We start from the raw sequence: 25635 nt of genomic DNA on the forward strand, positions 1-25635 counted from the left end.
TTTTTATTTTTTTCCTCCCCTTTCTTTGTATCTCCAGAATTTGGCACACTTCTTGGCATAGAACATTTGCTTGATCAATGCTTGACTTGATTTTAGAATATTGTCAGATACATAATGGATTGCAATGAATTGGATAAGGATAAAGTTTGAAGGCACAGCTAAATTTTTGGAGTGTGGAATCATAAGCAAATGAATACCAATGAGAAACATTGAAAAAAATACTCTGTAACAATGCATAGAATTTCTGTTATGGCTGTTTCCTGCTTAATCACAGAGCCAGCTTATTACCTCATGTTACCTCACAGTTTTTTTTCCCAGTGTAAAACTTAAGGTAGGATTTACTTTGGATCTGACTCAATTATCTGAATACAACTGGATATAAAGTGAAAAAGTTAAGCAATCATTATTTTTTCTTGGTCTACTGGTTTTGACAGATCTTTTTTTTTATTTTTATTTTAAGTCTAATTGTTTGAATTGACCGAATTAATAGTTACTAAAATTATCATTATTGTTTCAGTGGCCAGAGTTAAACATATTCTTAAAGACAGGTTTAACATAATCCAGGCATAGAGTTTATATTTATCAAGTAAATTTCTACAAAAATAAATCTGTGCTATTTAGTGGTTATAAATATACACTGAGCATGTTTTCATGGATAGCTGTGGGACAATTTTCTTCAATGCAGATGCTGTAACATTCGAATTTCACCATAATTTCATGTAAACCATGAATTTACCCCATAAATATAGCAATTGGATATATGATGTATAATTAAGGTATCAATAGCTGTCACAAAATTAAAGACTGCCTGTATGTTATAATTATCCTGTAATTTATAGTTTATTAAATTTTATCTTCATTATGGGGGGCTTGATGAATGTATATATTTTCTAAAGGAAAACCTTTGCATTTTTTGAATAAAACTGACAACTGGAAAATGATAGGCTAATGAAGCATTGGCAAACCTTTTGGCATCGGTTTTGAGCTTTTGCTTTTTCAAGCAGCATAATCAAAGATTCGTAGAATAATCCTTTTTTTCCACCTCTGAAGAGCAATTTGCAAGATGAGCCTCGGTAATTTCTGTCCTTCAACTACCAAGATCAATTCATATGGAAAAATATATATTTCCAAAACATGGAGGCTGTATATCATAGTGTGGTATAATCAACAGTAAATAAGCACGTAGTAAGCATTAGTCTGATTCAGGCACTATTCAAAGAACTGAGAATAGAAAGACAAAATTGGGGGCCTTTCCAATAAGGAATTCATAATAAGGGAGACAACATGAAAATAATTGTATAGGTACAAGATATATACATGTATGGCATAAATGGGAAGTTATCTCAAAGGGAAAGGCACTGGCAGTGGGGGCAGAGTAGAGAAAGCCTCTTACAGAAGGTGGGATTTGAGCTGAATCTTGGAAGCCAGGGCCCACCAAAGGCTTTTGTCCTCTAGAGAATAGAGAGATTAGATGAGATGAACTTTAAGATTTCTCGAAACTCTAGATTGAAAGTTTTATGATCCTATTTAGTTTAGTTCCTAAACTGGAGGTCTTAAGGAATAGGCTGCCAGCTTTCTATATTATGCCCATAGGGTCACAGAATTTAGAGTGGAAGGTACAATAGAGATAATCTACTCTGTTTTCTTTGTTTTACAAATACAGTAAATAAGATCCTGAAAGGTATAAGGTGGCACAGGTAAGCAGATGTGCGTTTCAGATCAGACTCTCTCACTCCAAATTCACTACAAATAATTCATGCGTTATAAGCTTTTTCCCTCCAAACCACCAGAATCAAAATAAAGAACAGCCATTTGAACTGAAACAGAAATTATTAAAAATATGGAAGAAGAAATTGATCTCTGAACATATTAGGTACATAGTTACTATTTGGTGAATGAAAACCGAATGAGTAAATGATTTGAAGGATATAAAATATCCTAAATATCACATAACAACTTTTAAAAAACTATTTATAAACATCTCTCATAAAATCTGTACTCTAAAACCCTATTTTAGCATGGACATGATTCTGGGTTCTCTATGTTTATGTCAGTGGAATACAAGTTCTGGTAAAGTCTAACAAGCTAAGAAGACTTTAAATATCGTCATAGGACCACATATCAAGAACTGGGAAGCAACATAAAATTATGAAGGTCAATATCATCATTTTTTGATGGAAAAAGCAAGATTCAGCTAGTTTTGTTTGCTTGGCTAGTAGTATGTGAGGGAAGATTTAGCCTGAAATCTTGACTTTTGAGTCCAACATGCTGTCCTATTGCTAAAATTATATGTAATATCTAAGGTCCAGACTAATTGAATATAAAAAGGCTCTAGCCTAACACATTGTCCATTAGTTGATGCGTCCTATGCCTATAGAGACTCCCCTACCACAAATAACTTTTTAAAAATTATTGCCTTAAGTTCTTTGTGCCCCCTTCTACTTTGCCAATGACATTGGTGGGTTAACAAGAGAAATCAAAGGAGATTAAGAGTCAAAGAATTTTCAGACCATTTGTAAACATTAATTTTGCTGACCATAAATTTGAAATTATTTTCTAATGTCTAATGATGGCATATTATTAAAGGAATTAAACAACATCTCTGTTGATATCCTTGCTATGAATAAAACCAGAAATTTTAGGAAGTTCTCAATGAATAGGATTGCTCACATATTCTCCTGTGAGAGGTTAAGAAGGGAAATGCTAGAGTTGATTTTGTTGTGTGCCCAAGGATAACAAAAACATTTAGTTATTGTTGGCTTTGGGATTTCACACAAATAGTTGAAGTCTATATGCCAATATCTATTGCAGAGCATGAAGAAAAAGAGGGACTCTACAGGGTTCTCCTAACCAATTCAATCTTACATTCTGATACCTTGATGAACATAAACAGAGATGTGGAAATAAAGAGCAATGGTGATTATAAATACTAAAGTCATACAGCAATAAACAGTAATGGTGATTATAAATGCCAGAAGGAGATGGAAACAGAGAGAAATAGTGACTAGAAATGCAGGATCATTTGTAAAACATTAAGGAGGAACGTGAAAGATTTAATCAGTCTTATCTCACAAACTAGCAAAAATCAATGAACAGAAAAATGGGACTTTAGAAAACTTGGCATGAGACATGACTAAGGTAGATCATCTCATAGGTATTTATATATGAAACCAAATAGAAGCAAGATTGACTAGATATTCCATTTATTTCCAGTATCATCATTTGTCATAGTGGATCTGGGTACCACATGCTTATGTGAGAAATTAGAAATACTAACAAAATCATATTAGGCTTGGCCAATCAGATAAATATAGAAGAAATCTATACTGGAAGTAAAAACCTTTTAAAGACATTAAAGCTCAATTTTCAATATATCTCAAATGGGGATTTTAAAAATCATTAGGAAAAATGAGGGATAACTTAACTAGTCCTAGTTTGTAATTGTGTTCATGGAATATTGAGAGTTGGAGGAAGGTCTCTGGCACATGATCCATACTCGAAGGACAGGAATGAGATCATGGATCCATTAAAATATCAATGTATAAATAAAACCATTTTTATGAAGTCATCATTGTCAACAATTGACATTTTTAGAGTCAAAGAAGAAGCTTTGTCTCCGATTGAGCCTTTCTCTCACAGTGTTAGCTGAAGGTTATTGCGATTTACTAGTGTAAATATTCACTCAGATTTTGCCAGAGTAGGTTTTCTATTATGTAGTCATGCAAAAAGTTGCATGTGAAAAGAAAAGGCTTCAATCATCACAGTTGCCCTATTTTCATGAAAAGTGTTTTTTAAACTCTTTCTCCAATCTGTGATTATCCTGTGAAGAAACAAGGAGCAATTTTCTAGGTAACAATATATGTGATATTCACTTCTGAAAATGGTCTCAAGAGGAATACAGTAGTTTTAGAAGAAAAATAATTTTCCACATCTGACTATTTTTACTGAAATACTGCAATGAAATTTCCCTCTTGCTTTTATTTCTCACCTGAAATGGAGGCTTGTTAAAATTTTTAAAGTTGTTTTATATCATAGAATATTCTAGAATGCAAATGAATGCTCACCTAAAAATTTACTCTTGAAATAAGAAAGATCATTAAGCATTTACCTGATATTCAGGACAAGGGTAACTTGATGCCTTATTTAAACTCAAAACAAAAACCAAAACAAAACAACTTGGGTCTGGTTAATTAAGTATTTTGCTCTAGTTATTTAATATGACATCAGATATTTTTCTTAGAACTTCAATTTGATGTTTTCATTGGCCCAGTAATAAAAGGCCTCTGTTATTTGGCTTCAACCTTTCTTCCCCACTTTTTCCTTTAAAAAAAAAAAACCAAAACCTTACTTTCCTTCTTAGAGTTAATAGTGTGTTCCAAGGAAGAAGAGTGGTAAGGGCTAAACAAGGGGGTTAAGTGACCTGCTTAGGATCACACAGCTAGAAAGTATCTGAGGCCAGATTTTAACCCAGGACCTCCTGTCTCTAATCCTGGCTCTCAATTCACTGAGCCACCTAATTCTATTCTTCACAAGATTTAAGCATACTGCTTAAACACTTCTCGAGTTTAATACTTTATTGTTTTGTTCCTACCATTACTTCCCTTTCCATCACCCGAATCCCTCATCTCATGTTTAAATTCTTTCAAAACTCAGCTCAAATGCCACAGCAAACAAAAAGGATTACCTAATCACACCCCATGTTAGAAAGATCACTCCATATTTTGAATTATGAAAGCACTTCTGGGATAATTTTCTTATAGAATTTAAAACAAAACTCCTCATGTTATATTTGTATATGTGTATGTATATCCTTAGATTATGAACTTTTACAGTGGATTTTGCTCATTTCATAAGCTTTATCAGCATCATGTACATAGTGAGCATTCAATTAATATATATTAAATTGATATCATTTCAGGAAGATGTCTCCAAATCTTTCCTTTCTTTGTAAGATTAACCAGAAGATATTCCTTATTTTGAAATTGTCGAAGGTCGAAGAACTTTTCCCCTTATATGCTGGTACTTAGGCTTCTGCCAGCAAAATGAAGAACTTTCAATAGAATGAGTATTTTCCACAGTCATCTCTCTGCGTCTAGGACCTCATTTAATCTTAAATTGGATTTAATGCTTCCCAGAGATTGTGTCAGTAAACCAGTGGTGAAATGAGCAGAGTCTCCAGATAAACTAAAACCCAGGAGTAACTGTTCATTCTCCCCAGATAACAATTGTGGCTTAGAATGTAAGTGATGAATGAATCACTTGGATAGATTTTACCTTTTCTAGGGGACTTTCTACTCGAGGAATGCTGATCATTGGCATTTGTGCCTGATTGTCCATGTGTATGTGTTCATTTTCTGGTTGTCTTCCTTTGAAATTGTTTACCACACATACGACCTAGAAAGTTACAGAAAATAATTACCATTAAATCACATCGAAAGTGATCACTTCCTGTGATATCTCTATGGCTAATGGGTTGGCAATTCTAATTACAAGAACAGCATATTCAACAGCTTTCCAAAGATTGCATGGGAGCGAGTTTAAAGTCACATTTGTCCTTTTTGAATATGTCTGGTAGACTTTAATTATAAATAAAATGTAATTACATACAAGTATTACATAATTCAGGAAATACAGCTTACCACTTGCTCTACCATTATGTTAATGATGACTTTGCTTCTCAATGTTTCTCATTAAATATGGATGGTCAAAGTATTGCTGTTGCGCCAGTCCATTCAAGAACCTCATAATCATATGTAAGTAATGGCCCACTGTCCTTTCTTCATATAGCTTACAACTGAAATGGGATTCATTTCACTTTTTTCTAAGAGTATCACTTTCACCCTAAACCATTTACAACTGACACCCTCCACAAATTCAGTAATTTCACCTTTAATAAACATGTTTACCATCTGTTTGTAAATTTATTTTACACAACAGTTCACCTAGGTTACTGCTAAAACTGGAGATGCTTCAAGGGAAATTGATCTTGATACCAATCACTAATGTTGGCTTGGTTTCAAATTCATTCAAGAATAGAATTTAATTTCAATGACGTGACCAATATACTTGCTAATGTTGGCTTGTGCCAGTTAACATAGAATATATTGTCTGATTTTCTCCACATTTGTTATGTTATTTTAAAATGATTATTTCATTATGTTCTGCAGTGAAACAGGAAAAAGTTCAACTCATGTACAGTTAGAATATAGCAATCCTTTTTCATAAATGTTTAATGTATAATTAGAAATTTAAATCACAAAATTTCCAAAGTCCTACTGAGAAGCCTTTTATTTAAGAAGGCTTACCACCAAATTTTCTCCAAAGGCCAATTAGATTTTTGGTTCCTCTCCAGTTTTATAAACAAAATTACTCTGCATAATACTAAAAACATACTTTGGAGTGTTAATAGCTTAGAAAAATATCCTACCCTCTTATACATTTGTTGACATAGGCATTTCCAGTGAAGATGTTTATTCTATCCCAGTTCTGTATATATATGTATATATCACTGAAATTACTGCATATGTATACACATATATTTATTTGAATACATATACACGTATATATATACATACACACATATACACACATCCCCTATAGAATCTTATGATTAAAATGTTCTTTGTTATTCAAATCAGTTTTATATCTTAAAGATGGACTATACCAAAACCACAAAACATAGCTATGAATCTGTCCCATTTAAAAAATTATGATTACAGAATGATATTTCTGATCATACTCTGGCTCCCATCTGCCTTTCTATTTATTTCATATTATTCAGTTTCTCAAACTATGTGTTCCAGCCAACTAGGCAGAACTGTCTCTCCTCTTAGCTAAATGTGCCATTATCTCCTCTGTCTGAGCCTTTATATTCATTGTATGCCATGCCTTGAATGTGTTCCTTCCTCTTTGATAGTATTGGCAACCCCAACATTTGTTCAAGATTCAATTCAAATGCCAGCACATTTGTAATGCCTTTCCAAACTCATCCTTCAAACTCAGTTGTTTATACTATCTTCCGGTGGAAATCACAATATATTTATTTTCCTGTGTTTAAATTTATCCCTGCAGAAAATATAAGATCCTGGAGGGCAGGTGTTATGGAACATACAGGCTCCTTGAGGGTAGGGAATATTTCCTTTTGGGGGGAGGCAGGTCTTCGTAATCTCAATACCTTATACTGTTTGATATATAATAGAGGTTTAGTAAATATCCAATTAAATTTAATCCAAACATTCATTAAAACAGGAAGTCAAGTGATATAGTGGAGGGAGTTCTGGTCCTGAAGTAAACAAGACCTGAGAAAAGATCCTGCCTCAGACATGTACTAGCTTGTGACCCTGGGTAAGTCATTTAACCTCTATTTGTCTCAGTTTCCTCAACTGTAAAATGGGTATAATAATAGCACCTACCTCCCAGGGTTGTTGTGAGGATCAAATGAGATAATACTTGTAAAGCCTCTAGCACAGGCACAAGTAGTTGTTTAATAAATGCTTGTTTCCTTCCTAATTCCACTGAAAAGTCAAAGTGGTATAGCAGAAAAGACCATTAGATTAGGAGTCAGAAGAAGAGGCTGAAAATATTGCTTTGGCACCTAGTTTCCTCATCTGTAAACTGGGACGATTAGACTATATGACTTCTGAAATCCCTCCAAATATCTTAAATAATGTAATCCTATCACTGTCAGTTCCTTGAGGGTAATTAACATAGGTGTTCTTCATATCTTCTGCACATAATATATCATACTGAATATATGCACAGTACCTTGCACATAAATATTTGTTTAATTGAATCAACTTCCCTCTTGGTCAAAAGATTCTTCTAGAGATTTCAGAATGCTATTTTCTTAAATAAAGTTATTTTTTCTCCCGAATATTTCCATTTAGTTGTTCCCAGAAAGCAAATTTCCTTTTTCCAGAAAAACTTCCCTGTTTCCCCAAGTTCATCCCTCCCTGTCTGAAACCAAATGGCATTTAATTCAAAGGCATCTGATGCACTTACCATGTAATATTATCCATATTATCTATCTGTGCTTGTATTTCATCAAACTTTTAGAATATAATTTCCATGAGGGAAGAGACTCTATTTTTTATATTTACCTTGTACACTTTGACCAAGAGTACATATTTGAAAGTTGGAATTATTATTATCACTGAAGGAGAGCACAGAGAATGTTGGGTCAGTTGCCAGAGGACCTAAGTTCAAATCTTGGTTATTTACTTTACTGCACTAGACATTAGAGAGACCAGAGAAAAAAGAAAAGATATGGTCCCTCCTCTAAGAGAAAATATAATTGGCTGCATCTAAAAAGATAGAATACATGAAATAACATGCAAGACAGTATATATGATTATATGGGAAAGTATGCAGGTCAGAATAACTAGAGAGATAGGAGAGGGCTAGAATATTCAGGGGAAGAGCTTCATAAAGAAGAAGGATCATAGATTTATAACTAGAAGCACATCATAGGACATCTGATTTAATCCTTCACTTTCTTTCCCATTTGAGTAAAATGAGGCTGAGAGAGATTACAGGACTTGCCCAAGGTTATATAGATAGCAAGTTACAGAGCCAAGATTTGGAATTAGGCTCTCTGGCATCAAAACCAAGTAGTCTTTTCATAGTATCAGTTTACTTTCAAGAGACATGAGTAGAGCCTTGTCTAGCTAGGCTAAATAAAGGGAGAAAAATGCTTCTGGAAAGGAAAAATGTAGAACCAGGAATAAAGATGAAAATGAATATTGTCTTCTTATGGAGAACACAATAAAGAGCTGAGTGAAGATTGCAGACTTAATGAGTGACAGGAAATGAGCTTGAAAAATTGGGATGGGGCCATATTATAGCCAACACTGAATTTAAATGAATTGACACTGTATGTATTAGGGAGCCACTGAGATTTCTGGAGAGGGTAAGGAAAGCCACCTACTTAAAAGCCATGAAGTAAGCCTTGAGTTCAGTTGAGAGGCTCTTGAAATCATAGGCAAGCAAAGTATGGTGGCACATCCTTGAGAAACAAGTCTATTGGCCAATAAAAGAACCAATAGGAATGTTTCCTTAAGTGTGCCACTACACACCTCTCACACTATGTTTGCCTATAAAGGCAATTACATGGATCTTAGAATCATTGCTTTAGAAGGGTCCATATAAACTGTTTAGCTTAATCCTCTCATTTTACATACAAAAAAAGACTGAGGTCCAGAGAGAATTAAAATGATTTGCCAAAGGGTCAAATGCTACTAAATGGTAGATCTAAGATTTGAACTCACTTCCTCTGACTTCAAATCTGACATACTTTCTACTGTATTGTGCTACTTTATATTGGAGATGAGGGAATGGAGATGAAATCATGGATATAAGAAGCATTTTGTCCAGAAAATATAGACACTGGAGGCTGACTCATTATAGAGAAGCAATAAATAGGGTGAGCTAAAAATAACTCATTATTATAGAACCTGGGTAATTTGAAGAGAGTCAATGCCACTGACTGAGAAACATGGAGATTAGGTACCAATTAAAGTTAATTTTGTTTGGGAAGTGTTTAAGAATTCCAGATAACTTTTGGGAGCAATGGAAATGGTTTAGATTGGGAAAACAAAGTTGAAAATCGATAAAACATTTAGTGGTAGTCAATGGAAGCAGATGGGGTCCACTTTGAGAAATACTTAAAATACCAAAAATTCATAGCTATCAAAAAAAAGTTATCTGGAAGAAAACATTTGTGATACAAAACTTTCACTGCTGGCCTTTTAAAAATATTAAGAACCACAGTGAATTTTAAGTATTTGTTTACAGGAAGCCTCCAATGTACTGCTTGTGCCATATGGATGCTCCAGGAGGCAAGCTGAAGATACAAGCTTTCTTTTGTCTTCGAAATTATTTTTGAAAATCATTTTAAAGGATCATAGATATATTAGGGCCAGATTGGACACTAGAAGCCATCTAATCCAACCTCTTTCATTTTGGAGATAAGGAAACTGAGGCCCAGAAGAGATAGACATGACTTAGGAAGGAAGTAGTTGACTAGTTACCTAAACTAGTTGGCTAGTAGGCATAGTGGATAGAATCTTGGTTAGTGAGAACTGAGCTCAATGTGACTTTGGACACTTGTGAGCTGTGTGACCCTGGACAAGTCCTTTCACCTCTGTTTGCCTTGGTTTCCTCATCTGTAAAATAGGAATACTAGCAACACTGATTATATAGGGTTATTGTGAGGATAAAATGTGATAGCATTGGAAAAGCACTCTGCAAATATTAACATGCCATATAAGTGCTATTATTACTATTATAAGAAATACCCAATTTTTTTTACTCTTGGCTTTTATTCTTTATACAGTATTTGTGCCACTTATTTCATACAGCTCTTCTTCATTCATGCTTCATTTCAAAAAAGCTGGCTTACTAGTTACTGCCAGTATGACATTTCATTCCCTTCTCTATCAGTACCTTTCATTGATAGTCTTCTCATTCTGGAATGTTCTCTCTTCCTAATTTCTGCCTTGTAATTCTCCCTATTCATTCATATAAAATGAATTTCTCCTGAAAAGTTTTTTATTTACTACAACAAAATGAATTGCCCTTTTCGTGAACCTTTCCTTGATTCTTCAGGTTCATTATGACCCTTTTTATAATAAATCAAATAGCATTTTATTTTGCAACCCTATCTTCATAGCACTCATCATTCTCACAGACCTCTTTTTCCAGAAATAATTTCCATATGCCTCAATTATTAGCCTTCTACCTCAGTAATTTACTTTCTATTACATTGTATCACCTTTGCATTTATTTATCTGTATTTTTCCAGTAGAACATAAATTTGGAAATGGTGAGGGTTCAATAATAATCATATATAATGATTATGTAGTATATTAAGGTTTGCAGTGTTTAAAAAGATATCTCATTTGACTCTTACAACCTGCTAAGATAGATATTACTATTTTTCTGTTATACAGATAGAAAACTGAGGCAGGAAGAGGTTAAGTGACTTAGGTAGGACTCATAACTATTAAAAGTCTGAAGCAGGGTGGCAGCTGGGTAGCTCAGTGGATTGAGAGTCAGGCCTAGAGACGGGAGGTCCTGGGTTCAAATCCAGCCTCAGACACTTCCCAGCTGTGTGACCCTGGGCAAGTCACTTCACCCCCATTGCCCACCCTTACCACTCTTCCACCTATGAGCCAATACACAGAAGTTAAGGGTTTAAAATTTTTTTTTAAAAAGTCTGAAGCAGGATTAGAACCCAGGACTTCCTTATTCCAAGTCCAGTGTTCCATCCACTGTTTCTGCTAGCTGCCTTTTAATAATTCACTTTTGTTTTTGTATCATCAGGGCTTCGGACAGAGTCTTACATGTAGAAGGTTCTTCATGAATGGTTGTTGACTTGAAATAAATTTTATCATGGCATAGATCTGTGAGTTGAAATAAAATAAAATTGAAATTTAAAAATAACAATACTAGCAATTTACAATTGTATAATGCTTTGTACTTTGCGAAGTACTTTCCTCACAGTATCCCCAGGAGTTAGGTTATATAAGTATTATTATCTTATAATTTTGCCTCTGAAGAAACAAGCTCAAAGAGATTAATCAACATGGCCAAAGTTACAAAGCTAATAAAGTGGAAGAGCTGGTACTTGAATGCAGACCACGTGTGTCTAGGTACAGCATTCTGTCTATTACAACCAGGATGCCTTGCACCTGTAGAAAAATAATGTTGGAATTTCATGAATTCCCAGGTATATCCCAATATTCAAGGATTATGAAACCATGAATTAATTTTATATAGAAATTGGGTTTAAGGAAACATTTTCAAAATTACATGATTTGGGCAGCTAGGTGGTTCAGTGGATAGAGAGCCAAGCCTAGAGATGGGAGGTCCTGGGTTCAAATCTGGCCTCAAGACACTTCCTAGCTGTGTGGCCCTGGGCAAGTCACTTAACACCCCACACACACCCCCGCCGCCTCACTCTTACTGCTCTTCTGCCTTGGAACCAATACACAGTGTTGATCCTAAGACAAAAGGTATGGTTTTTAAATTAAAGATGGAGCTTATCATCATGAATGAAGATATCAGAAAGAATGAGGGAAAAAAACCTATACAGATTCCATAATATTTTAGTTTCTACATACAATAATGGGAATTAGTAAAGAATTTAATACTCATTTTCTCAAAACTATGAGGCAAGTTAACTATCAATGCAATTCTGTCAAAATCGGCCCCGAATACTTACCAAAAATACTGCTATAGATATTCCAACAAGAAACCCTGCTATCACATCTGACCAGTGATTTCGATATTCTGCTACTCTGTTGAGTCCAGTAAGAAAAGCCAAACACATTAAGCCCAAGCATAGAACTGGTTTAGCAAGTCTTGTTCCTTTGGCTTTTATTGTGTTGGTAATGTACATCTGAAATAATAAATGGAAAAGGACAAGGTAGTAAGCAGTTTATATACCAGTTTAATATATTTAGCTCAAACTATCATTGAATCAGAGCTAGAAGGGACATCAGAGGTCATCTCCTTCAGTTCTGTCATTTTACAGATGAGAAAACTGAGGAGTGGAAAAGTTGTTACTCGCTGAAGGTCAAGAAAGAAGTTGTAGAGTCAGAATCTGAACTAAGGTCCTTGAACTCTGGATCCAGTCATCTTTCCAGTGTAATACATCAATATGTCCATAAAGTCTGATAAATATCAGAAAATTAAGCTTATTGTTATTTTGAATGAAATTAATTAAAACATAGTTGAAAGAATAGGAATTCTTTAATTTTACTTACTCACTGATATCTTTTTTAACCCTAAGATTGTTAATTATGAAGTCATGTTTCTATAGTGTTCATACTCAGAATGGACAAAATTGTGAAATCACAGAATTGGAATTGATCTCACAATTCAACCAAGTAGTTCAAAATATACATGAACAAAGACATAGATGTCACCTCAAATTTGTGGTCATCACAATTTGCTTAAAGACCTCAAATGATTGGGAAATGATATGGTCTCAAGAGAGCCAACTTCACTTTTGTAAAGCTACAATCATTAGGAAATCTTTCCTTATATTAAGCATACATTTGACTATTTTAAACTTTTTCCCACTCTTTAGGTAACTCATCTAGTTCTTTGCTGACCCAGTTCTTGAAGGACCTTTGATTTAGAACTAGAAGGAACCTCAGAGGTGATATAGTACAAACCCTTCATTTTACAGATGAGGAAATAGAAGCCCAGAAAGCAGAAGTGTCTCAGGCAACATTACACTACTGGTATGAAGTGACAAAGCCAGGACTGAAACTATAGTTCTTTGATTGGAAATAGAGGGTTCTTCTGACATCATCATACTACATTCTCAGGATAAGCAGGTCAAGCTTAATGCTTCTTTCATATCACAATCCTTCCAATATTTATATTATAGTCAGCTATTATATCCCTCCAACACCTCACTTCCTAGCTTCACTTTCTTCAACTAATCCTCATATGGCATGAAATCCAACATTATAAATCTGCAAGAAATTTCACATATGATAGAGCATCAAGCCTAAAGTTGTGACAACCTGCGTTCAAATCTTTCCTCAGTTACGTCCTAGCTGTGTTATCCTGGGCAAGTCACTTAACTCCAAATGCCTAGACCCTACTGCTCTTCTACCTTAAAATTGATTCTTAGCATTGATTCTAAGAAAGAAGGTAAACATTTAAAAATGAAAGAAAAAAATGCACATATGAAAAGGCACATGGTATTGAAAATATTGGATAACAGTGGTGGCAGAATAAATGATTAAAAATATACTGTCTTGAAGAGGGCATCCAAAAACATCAGAAACATTTATGAAAACATCAATGGTAAGTAGAAAGATTAAACACATTTTCAAAAGCTGGATATAATATAAAATACTTGGGAGTCTACATGCCAAGACAAACATAGGAATTATATGATCACAACTGAAAAATACTTTTCGTACAAAATGAGATGTAAACAATTCAGCATGATCCAGCATAAAAATTATAATACTACCTAAATTAATTTACCTATTCAATGCTATACAAATTAAGCTATCAAAAATAATTTAATTGAGCTAAAGAAATAATAAAATCAATCTGGAAAACAAGAGGCAAAGAATATAATGAAAAAATATGAAGGAAGGTGGCTTAGCTGTACTGGACCCCAGACTATATTATGCAATGACAACTAACAAAACAATTTGGTACTGGCTAAGAATAGAATAGTGGATCAGTGGAATAGATCAGGCCACCAACATGTAGTAGTAAATGATCATAGTAACATAATATTTGACAAATCCAAAGATCTACACTTTGAAAGAAAAATTACATTATTAGACAAAAACTTCTGGGAAAACTTGAAAATAGCATGACAGAGTCTAGGCACAGAACAACACCTCACACCATATATCAAAGAAATGTAAAAATGAATAGATGATTTAGAAATAAAGGGTGATACTATAAACAAAGTAGGGGAGCATGGAACAGTTTACCTGTTAGATCTATGGCTAAGGCAATAATTTATGCTCAAAAAAGACATATAAATCATTATGAGATGTAAAATTGATAACTTTGACTACATTAAATTTAAAACTTTTTACACAAACAAAATCAATGTAAACAAGATTAGAAGTGAAAGGATAAACTGGGGTAATTTTTTTTGCATCTCTGACAAAGGTCTTATTTATCCAATATATAGAGAACTGAGAAAAATAAGAATATGAGGCAATCCATAATTGACAAATGTTCAAAGGATATGAAAAAGCAATTCTCAGATGAAGAAATTAAATTATTTTTAGTCATCTGAAAACAATTCTCCAAATCACTATTAGAGAAATGCAAATTAAAAAAAAACTCTCAGATACCACATCATATTGACCAAACTGGCTAATATGATAAAAAAGGAAAATGATAAATATTGGAGGGAATGTGAAAAAATTTGGACACTAATACACTGTGGTGGAAGCTGTGGGCTTATACAACAATTTTGAAGAGTAATTTGTGTAGCCATGTCCAAAAGACCATCAAACTCTGCATACATTTTGATCCAGCATACCTCTACTTGGTTTGTATCCCAAAGAGATAAGAGATAGAGGAAAATGACCTCTGTGTATCAAAATATTTATAGAACCTCTTTATATGATGATCAAGAACTGGAAACTGAAGAAATGTCCATCATTTGAAAAATGACTGAACAAGTTGTGTTATATGATTATAACAGAATACTATTGTCCCATATGAAATGATACACAAAGTGATCACATGAACACAAAAAAACCTTATACTAAACGATACAATGTAAAGTGAGCAAGACCAGGAGAATGTTGTACATAGTAACAGCAATAATATGCAATGATCAACTATGAACAATTTAAGTATTATCAGTAATTCAAGGATCCAGGAAAATTCCAAGGGACTTGAAACAAAAAATATTATCCATTTCTCTAGAAGAAACTGATGGAATTTGAAAATGAAATTGAAGCATACCATTTTTCATTTTATTTTCTTCATGAATTTTTCACTATTGTAAGCAATAAGTTATTCTGAAAGACTATAAACATGGTAATATATATTGTATAACAAATGTATAACCCATATCATGTTATCTTCTGTCTTGGGAAGGAAGGAGAGGTGAGAGGGAGGGAGAGAACATGCATCACAAAATGTCAGATAATGATCATTAAAATTTTATCAACATGTAATCTGGAAAAGAAATGAAAAACAAATTGAATCAATGGCTGGAAAATGAAGCAACTCTGTGGTGGGGAGTATATTCTAGACAGCCTGATAAGGGAGAAAATGATGATGAGCTAAGATAAATATATCCAGTTAGATTGTAACCTCCTTGCGGATAAGGGCTATCATTTTTGCCTCTTTTTTGTATCTATAGTGCTTTGCCCAGGCCCTGTCGCATAATAGGTGATTAAGAAATGTTTATTGTTTGATTTATGAACTACAGAGTCAGAAAGAAAAGCCTGACAATAAGGCACCACATTTACTGTATCAAAGCACTTGACTATGAAGATCTTGTGAACAAGGTGAAGAGATGTGGGGTAAATGATATTACCACTAGGGTAGATTACTAATTGTCCAATTGGCCCCAAAGAGTGTTTATTAATGACTTGATAACAATGTGGGGGACAGTCTTTAGTGGAGCAGCAGAGCACTCTTTCCTTCACCCTTTTTACTCAACTTTTTTATCAATAAATTTGATGAAGGCAAAATTGGCTAAACTTTAAAATATACCAATTAAGAAGATCAGTGAATATGTTAGATCAAAGAATCAGGATTTTTTTTTCTAAAGAGATTTCAATAGGCTAGAATGAGAGGCCAAATTTAATAAGATGAAACCAAGTAGAACAAATTAATTTAATTTTTCCTTCATATGAGGACTGTTCAAATATTTGCTTACAACATTCATGTGCTCTCCCTAGATATTTTCTTTTTCTTAGGCTAAACATATCTGATTCCTTCAACAATGTTTTTTTGTACTTCATTATTTTGAGAACATTTGCCATTCTGGTCACTCTTCTGGAAGCCTTTTAGGTAATTTATTTCTTAATTAAAATCTGGTGCCCATAAGCAATAGAATATTCTGGATAGGGAGTGATGAACAGAACTGTCATCTTCCTTGTTCTGAACACTCTGTTTCTATTAATGTAGTCAAAAAATTGCCTTTAAAAAAGATTTCTATGCCATCTTATATTGAAATTTCAAGTCACTAATATCCCCATATTTTTTCACAAAATCTCTTGTGAAAATAGTCAGTATTTATTAAGTCCCTACTGTGTGCCAGGAATTGTGCTAGGCAATAGGGACAGAAGTATAAAGAATGAAACAATCTCTGTCATCCTGTACTTGTAAAGGTGCATCTTTGAATCATATTTAGGAATTTCCATTTATCTCTGTTAAATTTGTCCCCATTAAATGTCATCATATTACATTCAAACCATCATTCCAGTTGGTTGACATCTTTTTGAACCCAGTTCTATCAACCAATGTGGTTGTTTCAAAGGGCAAAAAAGGGAACAGTAGATAAAAGTTACCAAAAGGAAGATTTTCCCTTAATATGAAGGAGGAGACAGGTTTCTACCAATTAGACTTTTAAAAAATATTATGGGATGTCTAATGACATATCACATTCACCTTCGCTAAAGGTCATCAGCTAGAGCAGGGGTCGGCAACGTATGGCTCTCGAGCCATATCTGGCTCTTTTGAGGGCCAGATATGGCTGTTTCTGCAGGAGCCATAAAGTCAATTTTTTTTCAGGCACTGTTACAGGAGCGCGCACTGTGAGCACTGTATGGCTCTTATGAAATTACATTTTAAAAAATGTGGCGTTTATGGCTCTCACGGCCAAAAAGGTTGCGGGCCCCTGAGCTAGAGGCTGGATAATTACTTATTCTGATGTCATAGGGGGAATTTATTTTTTAAGGTATGGTTTGAATTAGAATACTACTGAGGTCCTAACATAACTTGGAGAGTCTGTGAAAACTACAATTTTGGACCAGTTTCACTTATAGCCTTAGAGATCATAGATATAATCATAACATGTTAACTTACATATTTAAATAAGATTTGGAAAAGCTGATTTCAAATCAGCTTTATGTTTAGAACTGATGCTACTTTGTAATACAACTTTAGAGTTCAGTTCTAGTGCCAAAATCTGCCTTTACATTATCAAAAATTTTACCCCTTTAATTGTTGTATATAACATTTAGCAGAGTTAAAATTACAACAAAACAATTATAAAGAGGAAAATGTGGTAGTTTTAGAAATAATAGATACCTAGGCCTCTGGCATCCTCATATATAGCAATGAGGCTGAATTAGTGCCAATTAACCTTATATTATAAGAAATTTAGATGCTAAGAACTGTTATACTCAGCAATAACTTGAGAAGTTAATTATGTAAGACTTTTTATGTGTACTCCTATTCTTGCAAATCTATGGGAAGAAGATGGAACATAACTTGTTATTTTTTAAAGTAGTAGATATTATTATCCATGAACATGAGAGCTAATTTTGACAGCAAAAATTGGACACATATTTCTATTAAGGGAATATTTGTTATTAATGGCAATGACACTAATGTGCTTTAAAAATGTTTTGACAGTTATTTAATTCAACAGTTTTGTCAATCACTTGCCCATTAGCTACCTTGGGTTTGTCAAACCATGCATGGCCCCTTCTATACTTGATTAGAAAAGGATCATTATATAAGTTGCTATTCTACAAATATCACTTCAGATTCTTGTGAAACTGAGTAATCATTTTGCTTGAATTTTCTGGGTAAATTTTTAATCTTTCATAATTGCTAGAAGTGACTGCAGGAATATTTAAATAACTTTTCTGTAGTGGTATGTAGCTTTCTGGATGCATTGTGCTACTTCAAATCCAAACCTCTGTGGAATATGGGAGCTTCTCTGACTCTTGGCTGAAATCCTTTGAGATTTTGCTGTGATGTCTTGGTCTACATTAAGGAAATTATTAATAAATTTAATTTTATGAAAATGTATGTATTATGGTAGTTGGAGCATGAAGGAAGAGGCTGAAAAATAGAAATGTTTATATTTATACATGTGTGTATGTGTGTATATAATTATGAGAGTCACAACATTTTACTAAGCAGGGATATCATTCATATCTTTTCTGGTTTTGTGTCCTGAAGTACATGATGGTTCAGTCATGTCTGACTCTTCATGATGCTGTGCATCTTTTGTCTTGGCAAAGATATTAGAGTGGTTGGCCATTTCCTTTTCCAGGGAAATAAGGCAAACAGAAATTAATCTAGTAAGAATCTGAGTTTACATTTTAACTCAAGTTTTCCTCCTGACTCCAGACCTAGATCTCTATCCATTGAGCCACCTACATGCCTCCTACTCATGGGGAGTATGAATTATTCAGGGTAGATTAGCACCTCTGGTTTGAGGGCTTGTGGAGTCCTTTTCAGGGATGCTCATACACATTTAATGTTCACCTGCCACCCAGCTCTCACTGTGGTTCCAAAAAGCTGTAGCTTGCACAGTGACCAAACCTGGTAAACAATCACAGCATGCAGGCTAAATCAGGTTGTGAGTAACCAACAGGTCTCAAACCCATCAGTAAATTAGGGAGATGTGTACCCCAGACTTGTAAAGACTTTCTACAATAGAGGGGGTGGATGAGAACAATTTGTTCCAATGACCATGAAGGCAGCAGAATCCAGTGCTGTGGAGCTCTTAGAATTTGATTAGATATCAAAGAAATCAAGATCACTCACTGCATTCTGAGCCATCACCATCATCTTGACTTTTGACTTACCACTGGGCTCTGGAAGATTGAGTGAGGCCATTGTGCAACTCTGCCTCAGTTAAATTCAGTTTATGTTCAAGTCAAGAGATATCAGTGATGTCATCCTGGCCTTTTTCAAGCACAAAGGACAACAACAATCATGTGGCATTTAACATTGATGTCTACTGTGGAAGAGTAGATGGGAGAAAATTTGATCACTTTTTTATGTTAGCTGCAATTTTGAGTTTATTTTTCTAATATTCATCTTTCTTCATAATAGTAATAATGCTAAACATATACTTTAATGTATCTCATAAGTCTTAATAATGTAGAGTAATGGAAAGAACTGAAATATGTCATTGCCAAACTGCTGTCAATGATCTGTGAAAGACTGCCAAGAAAGGCACTATAGAATTGAGAAAGGCAAGTGTCCCTGTTTTATTTTTTAGGGGGAGAGGGAGAAGGATGTGAGTAAATTCTGTAAAACATGATTATTAAATGAAATATTTGTAAACATTCACAAAAGGAATAGCATTCACAAAAGTCCAGAAGGTCTTAATCAAGGGTAGGTTATGTAGAACTAATCTCATTTCCTCTTATAATAGAGTTACTGGGAGATTAGAAGAATGATGAAGGGGGAGTGTACATAAGTTTCAGCAATGTGCTTAACAATTGTCTCATGCTTGATTGTGTATCAGGTAAATAAGTACTCAGTTGACTTGATTAGGAACTGGTTTAATAACTTGCAATCATTGTTTATGGCTTACTGACAATCTTAAGGGAGATTTCTAGTTTAGTACCACAGGGATTTGTTATTGGGAATGTGTTGGTCAAAATTTTTATCAGTGATTTTAAGGAAGGTAAAGAAGGAAAGCTTTGACCCTGGGTAAATCACTTAACCCCCCATTGCCTAGTCCTTATCACTCTTCTGCCTTGGAACCTATACATAATATTGATTCTAAGAGGGAAAGGAAGGGTTTTAAAAAAAGATGTCATGCTTGTCAAATTTTTAGATGGAAGGAATGTTGGGTTGAAAGCCAACATGCTGGATGATTGAGGTAGGATCAAAAATATGTCAGCAAGATTGAACATTGAGTACAGTCTAAGAAAGTAGATTTCAAAATTTATATCTGTATATCTATAACAAAAACAATATTACAAGTGGCTTTTTTTTGTCCCTCTCTTCTTAACTCTCCATAGTCTGACCTTCAGACCTCAGCTTCAAACAAAACTTCCCTCTCCACAGCTACCAAAAAATTCTTAATTGTCAAATTTCAGAGCCCTTTATAAAATCTCATCCTTCTTTATTTCTTCTGTATCTCAGAGGCTGTAACCTCTGACACCTTTGATCTAAATCCTCTTCTTGCTATCTTCTTACCTCTGAGTTTCTGTAGCATTATCCTTGTTTTCCTTGTATGTGTCTGATTGCTCCTTATCAGTCTTTTTTGCAGGGTTTGCATTGGAGTCACTCTCACTGATGATGGAGATACTCTAGGGCTTTGCCCAGAGTCCTCTTCTCTTTTGTTCCTATTCCACTTCATTGATGATTTCATCAGTTCCCATGGTTTCAATTATCCTTTTTTTCTGTTGATTTTCAGATCTATTACTCTTCCCATATCCTCTCTCATAACTCCTAGTTGCACATATCCAGCCAGCTATTTGATGTCTCAAAATAGATATCTGTGATTCAATATACCCAAACTAAACTCATTATCTTTTTTAGACTGTCCCCACTAATGAATTTCCTTATTGACAAGGAAATCATCATGCTCCCAGACACCCAAACTGATAATCTAATTATTATCTTTTATTTCCCATTCTCTCTCCTACCTTATATCCAATCTTATGCCAAGTTCTGTTGATTTTAACTATATACCATGACTTATAGAGGCCCCTTTCTCTCCTCAGACATACCCTAAAATCAGGTTCTCATCTCCTCATGCCTGGACTATTGACTCACCCTGCAGATTCGTCTCCCTATCTTGCCTCTCTTCAGTCCGTCTTCTCAGTGTTAATTTAACTTTTTCAAAGTACACATCTAAGCATGTCACCCTTCTATTCAATCAACTCCAATGAGTCTTATCATTTTCAGGATCAAATATAAAATTTTCTGGTTGGTGTTCAAAGCCCTTCATGACTTGGTCTTCTACCTTTTCAACTATCTTACACCTTCCCTTCCCTGCCTCCTGACTTCTTCATACTACCCAATCTAATGATATTAAACCTCCTTAAAATTTGAAAGAAGAAGACTAGACAAAGTACTCTCCGAGAAAAGTCTGACTTTATTGGGTGGTTAAAACCAACAGACCAGAAGTATGAAGATTCTTCAGTTGGATGTGAAACCCAATCATCAACTTTTAACATATTTTTCAAGGCAGAATGAAGAACTTACAGAGTGATGGGGTGGAGGAGAAGACTTACAGGGGTCATTCTTGACATAAATAACAGGAACTACAGGTGAAGGACATCTCAGGACACTTTGACCTAGGCTTCTTTCAGATCATTCTTGACATAGTACATCCCAACCCCCATTTATGAGAATTCCCCTCCTCCTTGGGGCTTGCCAACTTCCAACATGAATCAATTTGTTATAAAGAATAATAAAATGTAATATAATCACTCAATAAAGATTAATGTAGCAAAGCACTTATGGTAACACTTAAAAATATTGCTCAGATACCACCCTGAGACCACATTCACAATCTGATTACATATACAGACTTTTATCTAGGATGATAGCATTACTATGAATCACATGATTGCAAGGTATCAAACTAAAAGGCTGCTTAATTTAATTTCCCTATTCCTCACTTCTCTCAACTTTGGAATTTTTCACAGATTGTCCTCAATGCCTGGAATGCTATTCCCTCTCATTTTTGCCTCAGGAGTTCTTCAACTCTCTGCAAAAATTTCATCTTCTACAAGTGGACCTTCCTGATCTCCTTTAATTCTAATCCTTTTCTGTAGCCCCACCATAGTGAGAGTGGATCCGAGTAAAATCAAAGCCTCAGCCTACCTAGAATCAGTCACATAGTCCCATGATCTCACCCAAGGTTACTAACCCCTCCCTGCTGTCTTTGGTAATAACTGACTGTTCTTGATTCCTCTCTTATCTCCAGTTTAACCAGTTCCCACCATTAGACTGTAAGCTCCTTGAAAGCATTTCCTTGTTTCCTCATCACTTAGTCCATTGCCTAGAACATAGTAATCACTTAATAATTGCTTATTAATTAACAGAAATTAAATCTAAACAGTATTTAATATAAAAAATAGTACATTCCCCAATTGATAAATGGGCAAGGGACATGAATAGGTAATTTTCAGATAAAGAAATTAAAACTCTCAACAAGCACATGAGAAAGTGTTATAAATCTCTAATAATTAGAGAAATGGAAATCAAAACAACTCTGAGATACTACCTCACACCTAGCAGATTGGCTAAAATGACAACAGGGGAGAGTAATAAATGTTGGAGGGGATGTGACAAAATTGGGACACTAATGCATTGCTGGTGGAGTTGTGAACTGATCCAACCATTCTGGATGGCAATTTGGAACTATGCCCAAGGGCTTTAAAAGACTGCCTGCCCTGTGATCCAGCCATATCATTTCTGGGTTTGTACCCCAAAGAGATCATAGATAAAGACTTGTACAAAAATATTTATACCCATGCTTTTTGTTGTGGCAAAAAACTGGAAAATGAGGGTATGCCCTTTAATTGGGGAATGGCTGAACAAATTGTTGTATCTGTTGGTGATGGAATACTATTGTGCTCAAAGGAATAATAAACTGGAGGAATTCCATGTGAACTAGAAAGACCTCCAGGAACTGGTACAGAGTGAAAGGAACAGAGCCAGAAGAACACTTTCCACAGAGACTGATACACTGTGGTAGAATTGAATGTAATGGACTTCAGTACTAGTAGCAATGTAATGACCCAGGACAATTCTGAGGGATTTATGGAAAAGAACACTGCCCACATTCAGAGGAAGAACTAGAAGAGTGAAAACACAGATGAAAAACAACTCCTTGAACACATGGGTTTATGTGGACATGATTTGGGATGTAGACTCGAAACAACCACACCAATGCAACTATCAATGATATGGAAATAGGTCTTGATAGATGATACATGATAAAACCAGTGGAAATGTGCATTGGCTATGGGGGGGAGGGTTAAGGGGAAAGTAAGAACATGAATCATGTAACCATGGAAAATTTTTCTAAAATAACAAAAAATTTAAAAAAATAGCACACTGGAGTTTTATTGGATTTCAAGCTCAACAATTTTATATTCTGTGGTCTCATGATTTGCATATTCATTCTCAATGTTCATCAGCCCTTTAGGGCCAGAAACAATGCACTCTATTGTGTGAATAAATTTTTAACCATTTTTTCCCCAGAGGCTACAAAGTGGCATAGCGGAGAGTGCACTAGTTCTGGAGTTTGGATGATCTGAGTTCAATTCTAGCGTCAGCCACTTCCTAGTTTTGTGACTTTGGGCAAAACACTTAACCTTTTCCTGCCTCATTTCTTCAACTGTAAAATAGGTGTAATAATTAACACCCACCTCTGAGAGTTATTAGAGGAAATATATATGCATATGCATACACACATATATGTATTTCACATATACATATGTAATATGTACATATAAGCGGTTTTATAATGAGATTGTAACTACAAAGCATTTAGTACAGTATCTGGAACATAGAAGGTATTTAATAAATGCTTAATCTCTTACTTAAACCCTTCTTTTCTTCTTTACTAAGTCTTGTCTTCTTTCTCTTTTTTTTTTGGAACTAATGTAATGAGTTTATTATATACTTTTTTCCCCTAAAGCAGTTATTGTTAATTAAATAATGTATATATATATATATATATATAGTCACATAATATGTAAGTTATTTTGCATGATTTCATATGTGTATTGAGGTCACATTATTTAACATATATTAATATATTTGATAATGACAAAATTTGTTTGCTACATAAAAATACCCAGTTAACCCACTCCCTCCCATTCCTCCATTAGAGAAGACATATTTTGACAAAAAGACATATGTGTATGTAGAACTATATTTTGCCTATTTCTATATATTGGATCTTTTGCTGGAGGTGAAGGTATTCGAGTCTCTATTTAAAAATATCTCTGTTGCTATATATAATGTTCTCTTGATGTTGCTTGTTTCAGTCTTCATAATTTCATGTAAATCTTTTCATGTTTTTTCCCAAATTAACCCGTTCACCCTTTCTTTCAGTATAGTAGTATTCCATTACATTCATATGCCACAACTTGTTTAAGCTAGGCAATACACAAGGCAATGTGTTTATTTTTTAATCATTTTTGGCGATATCAGTTCCCTCCCTTACCCAACCTTTCCCTCCCAGCTCTATTTCTCACCTCTATGGAGATAGCTCCAAATCTTCTATTTCTAGCTCTGATCTCCCTTCTGAATTCCCCATTCACATCTCCAACTGCTTACAAGGCATTAATACCTGAATTTCCTACTGAAATCTCAAATGCAATATTTCCCAAACCACAAATTGTTATTTCTTTCTAATTTTTTCCTGACTTTTCTATTTCTTTTGGTGATAGGATCATTCCTCTAGGATCCCATTTATAATATCCTGGTGTTATCTTTCACTCTTCCTTCTTCTTCATGTTTTCAGGTCTAAACAGGTATCAAGCCTGATAAATTCAACTTCCATAATAACACTTGAGTCCACTTTATCTCTATTTCTACTCTTACCATCCCCGAGCACTGAATTATTGCACCTTTCTGAATTACTGCAATAGACTCTTATTTCTATTTTCTCCCTTATAGTCAATTTTTTATATCCTTGCAAGACTGTATCTATGCGGACTACTAGCAGATACCTCTCTCTATTCTTCTCTTTCTCCTCTATCTTCCCATTCTGTGTTTTTCTGTCTCTGTCTCTCTTTATGTCTCTGCCTGTTTCTGTCTCTCCTCTAGGATTTCTTCTGAGCTCCAATCCTCATTACCACCAGCTACCCATTAGAGATTTTGAACTGAACACCCATGAGTATCTTAAAATTATCATGTCTAGCACAACTTCTTTTCTTTTCTTCTTCTATTCCCATATCCATTGACTATCTTATTTCTATCAAGGGCAACATTACCTGTCTAAACGCGTGGGTTTACAACTTCAGCATAATTCTTAACTCCTTACCTAGCCAATCAGTTTCAAATATTGTTGATGATGCTTCTAGAACATACTTCACATCCAACTCTTTTCTCTATTTATGAGTTTCTCTTCACCTCTCACCTGGACTACTATAATAATCTAACTAATGTCTCTGCTTTAGTATACTCATCCCTCCCTTATGTATTAGCTTGTACTTATTCTGAATATACTTC

The 25635-nt window shown here is 34.5% G+C and overlaps 1 protein-coding gene across 1 annotated transcript in view; it reads right to left on the reverse strand.

Annotated features, from left to right (window-relative positions):
* Positions 1-5232: 5232 nt before the first annotated feature.
* The window catches only part of PLPPR5 (phospholipid phosphatase related 5), a 144213-nt gene continuing 123810 nt past the window's right edge, over positions 5233-25635 (reverse strand). Inside the window, exons 4-5 of the mRNA XM_044675494.1 lie at positions 12224-12400; positions 5233-5394 (exon numbers count right to left, since the gene is read on the reverse strand). Of these exons, the coding sequence (XP_044531429.1) occupies positions 5233-5394; positions 12224-12400 (339 nt within the window). The remainder of the gene's footprint in view (positions 5395-12223; positions 12401-25635) is intronic.

Source organism: Gracilinanus agilis, chromosome 4 (assembly GCF_016433145.1).
Source record: "Gracilinanus agilis isolate LMUSP501 chromosome 4, AgileGrace, whole genome shotgun sequence".
Lineage (NCBI taxonomy): Eukaryota > Metazoa > Chordata > Mammalia > Didelphimorphia > Didelphidae > Gracilinanus > Gracilinanus agilis.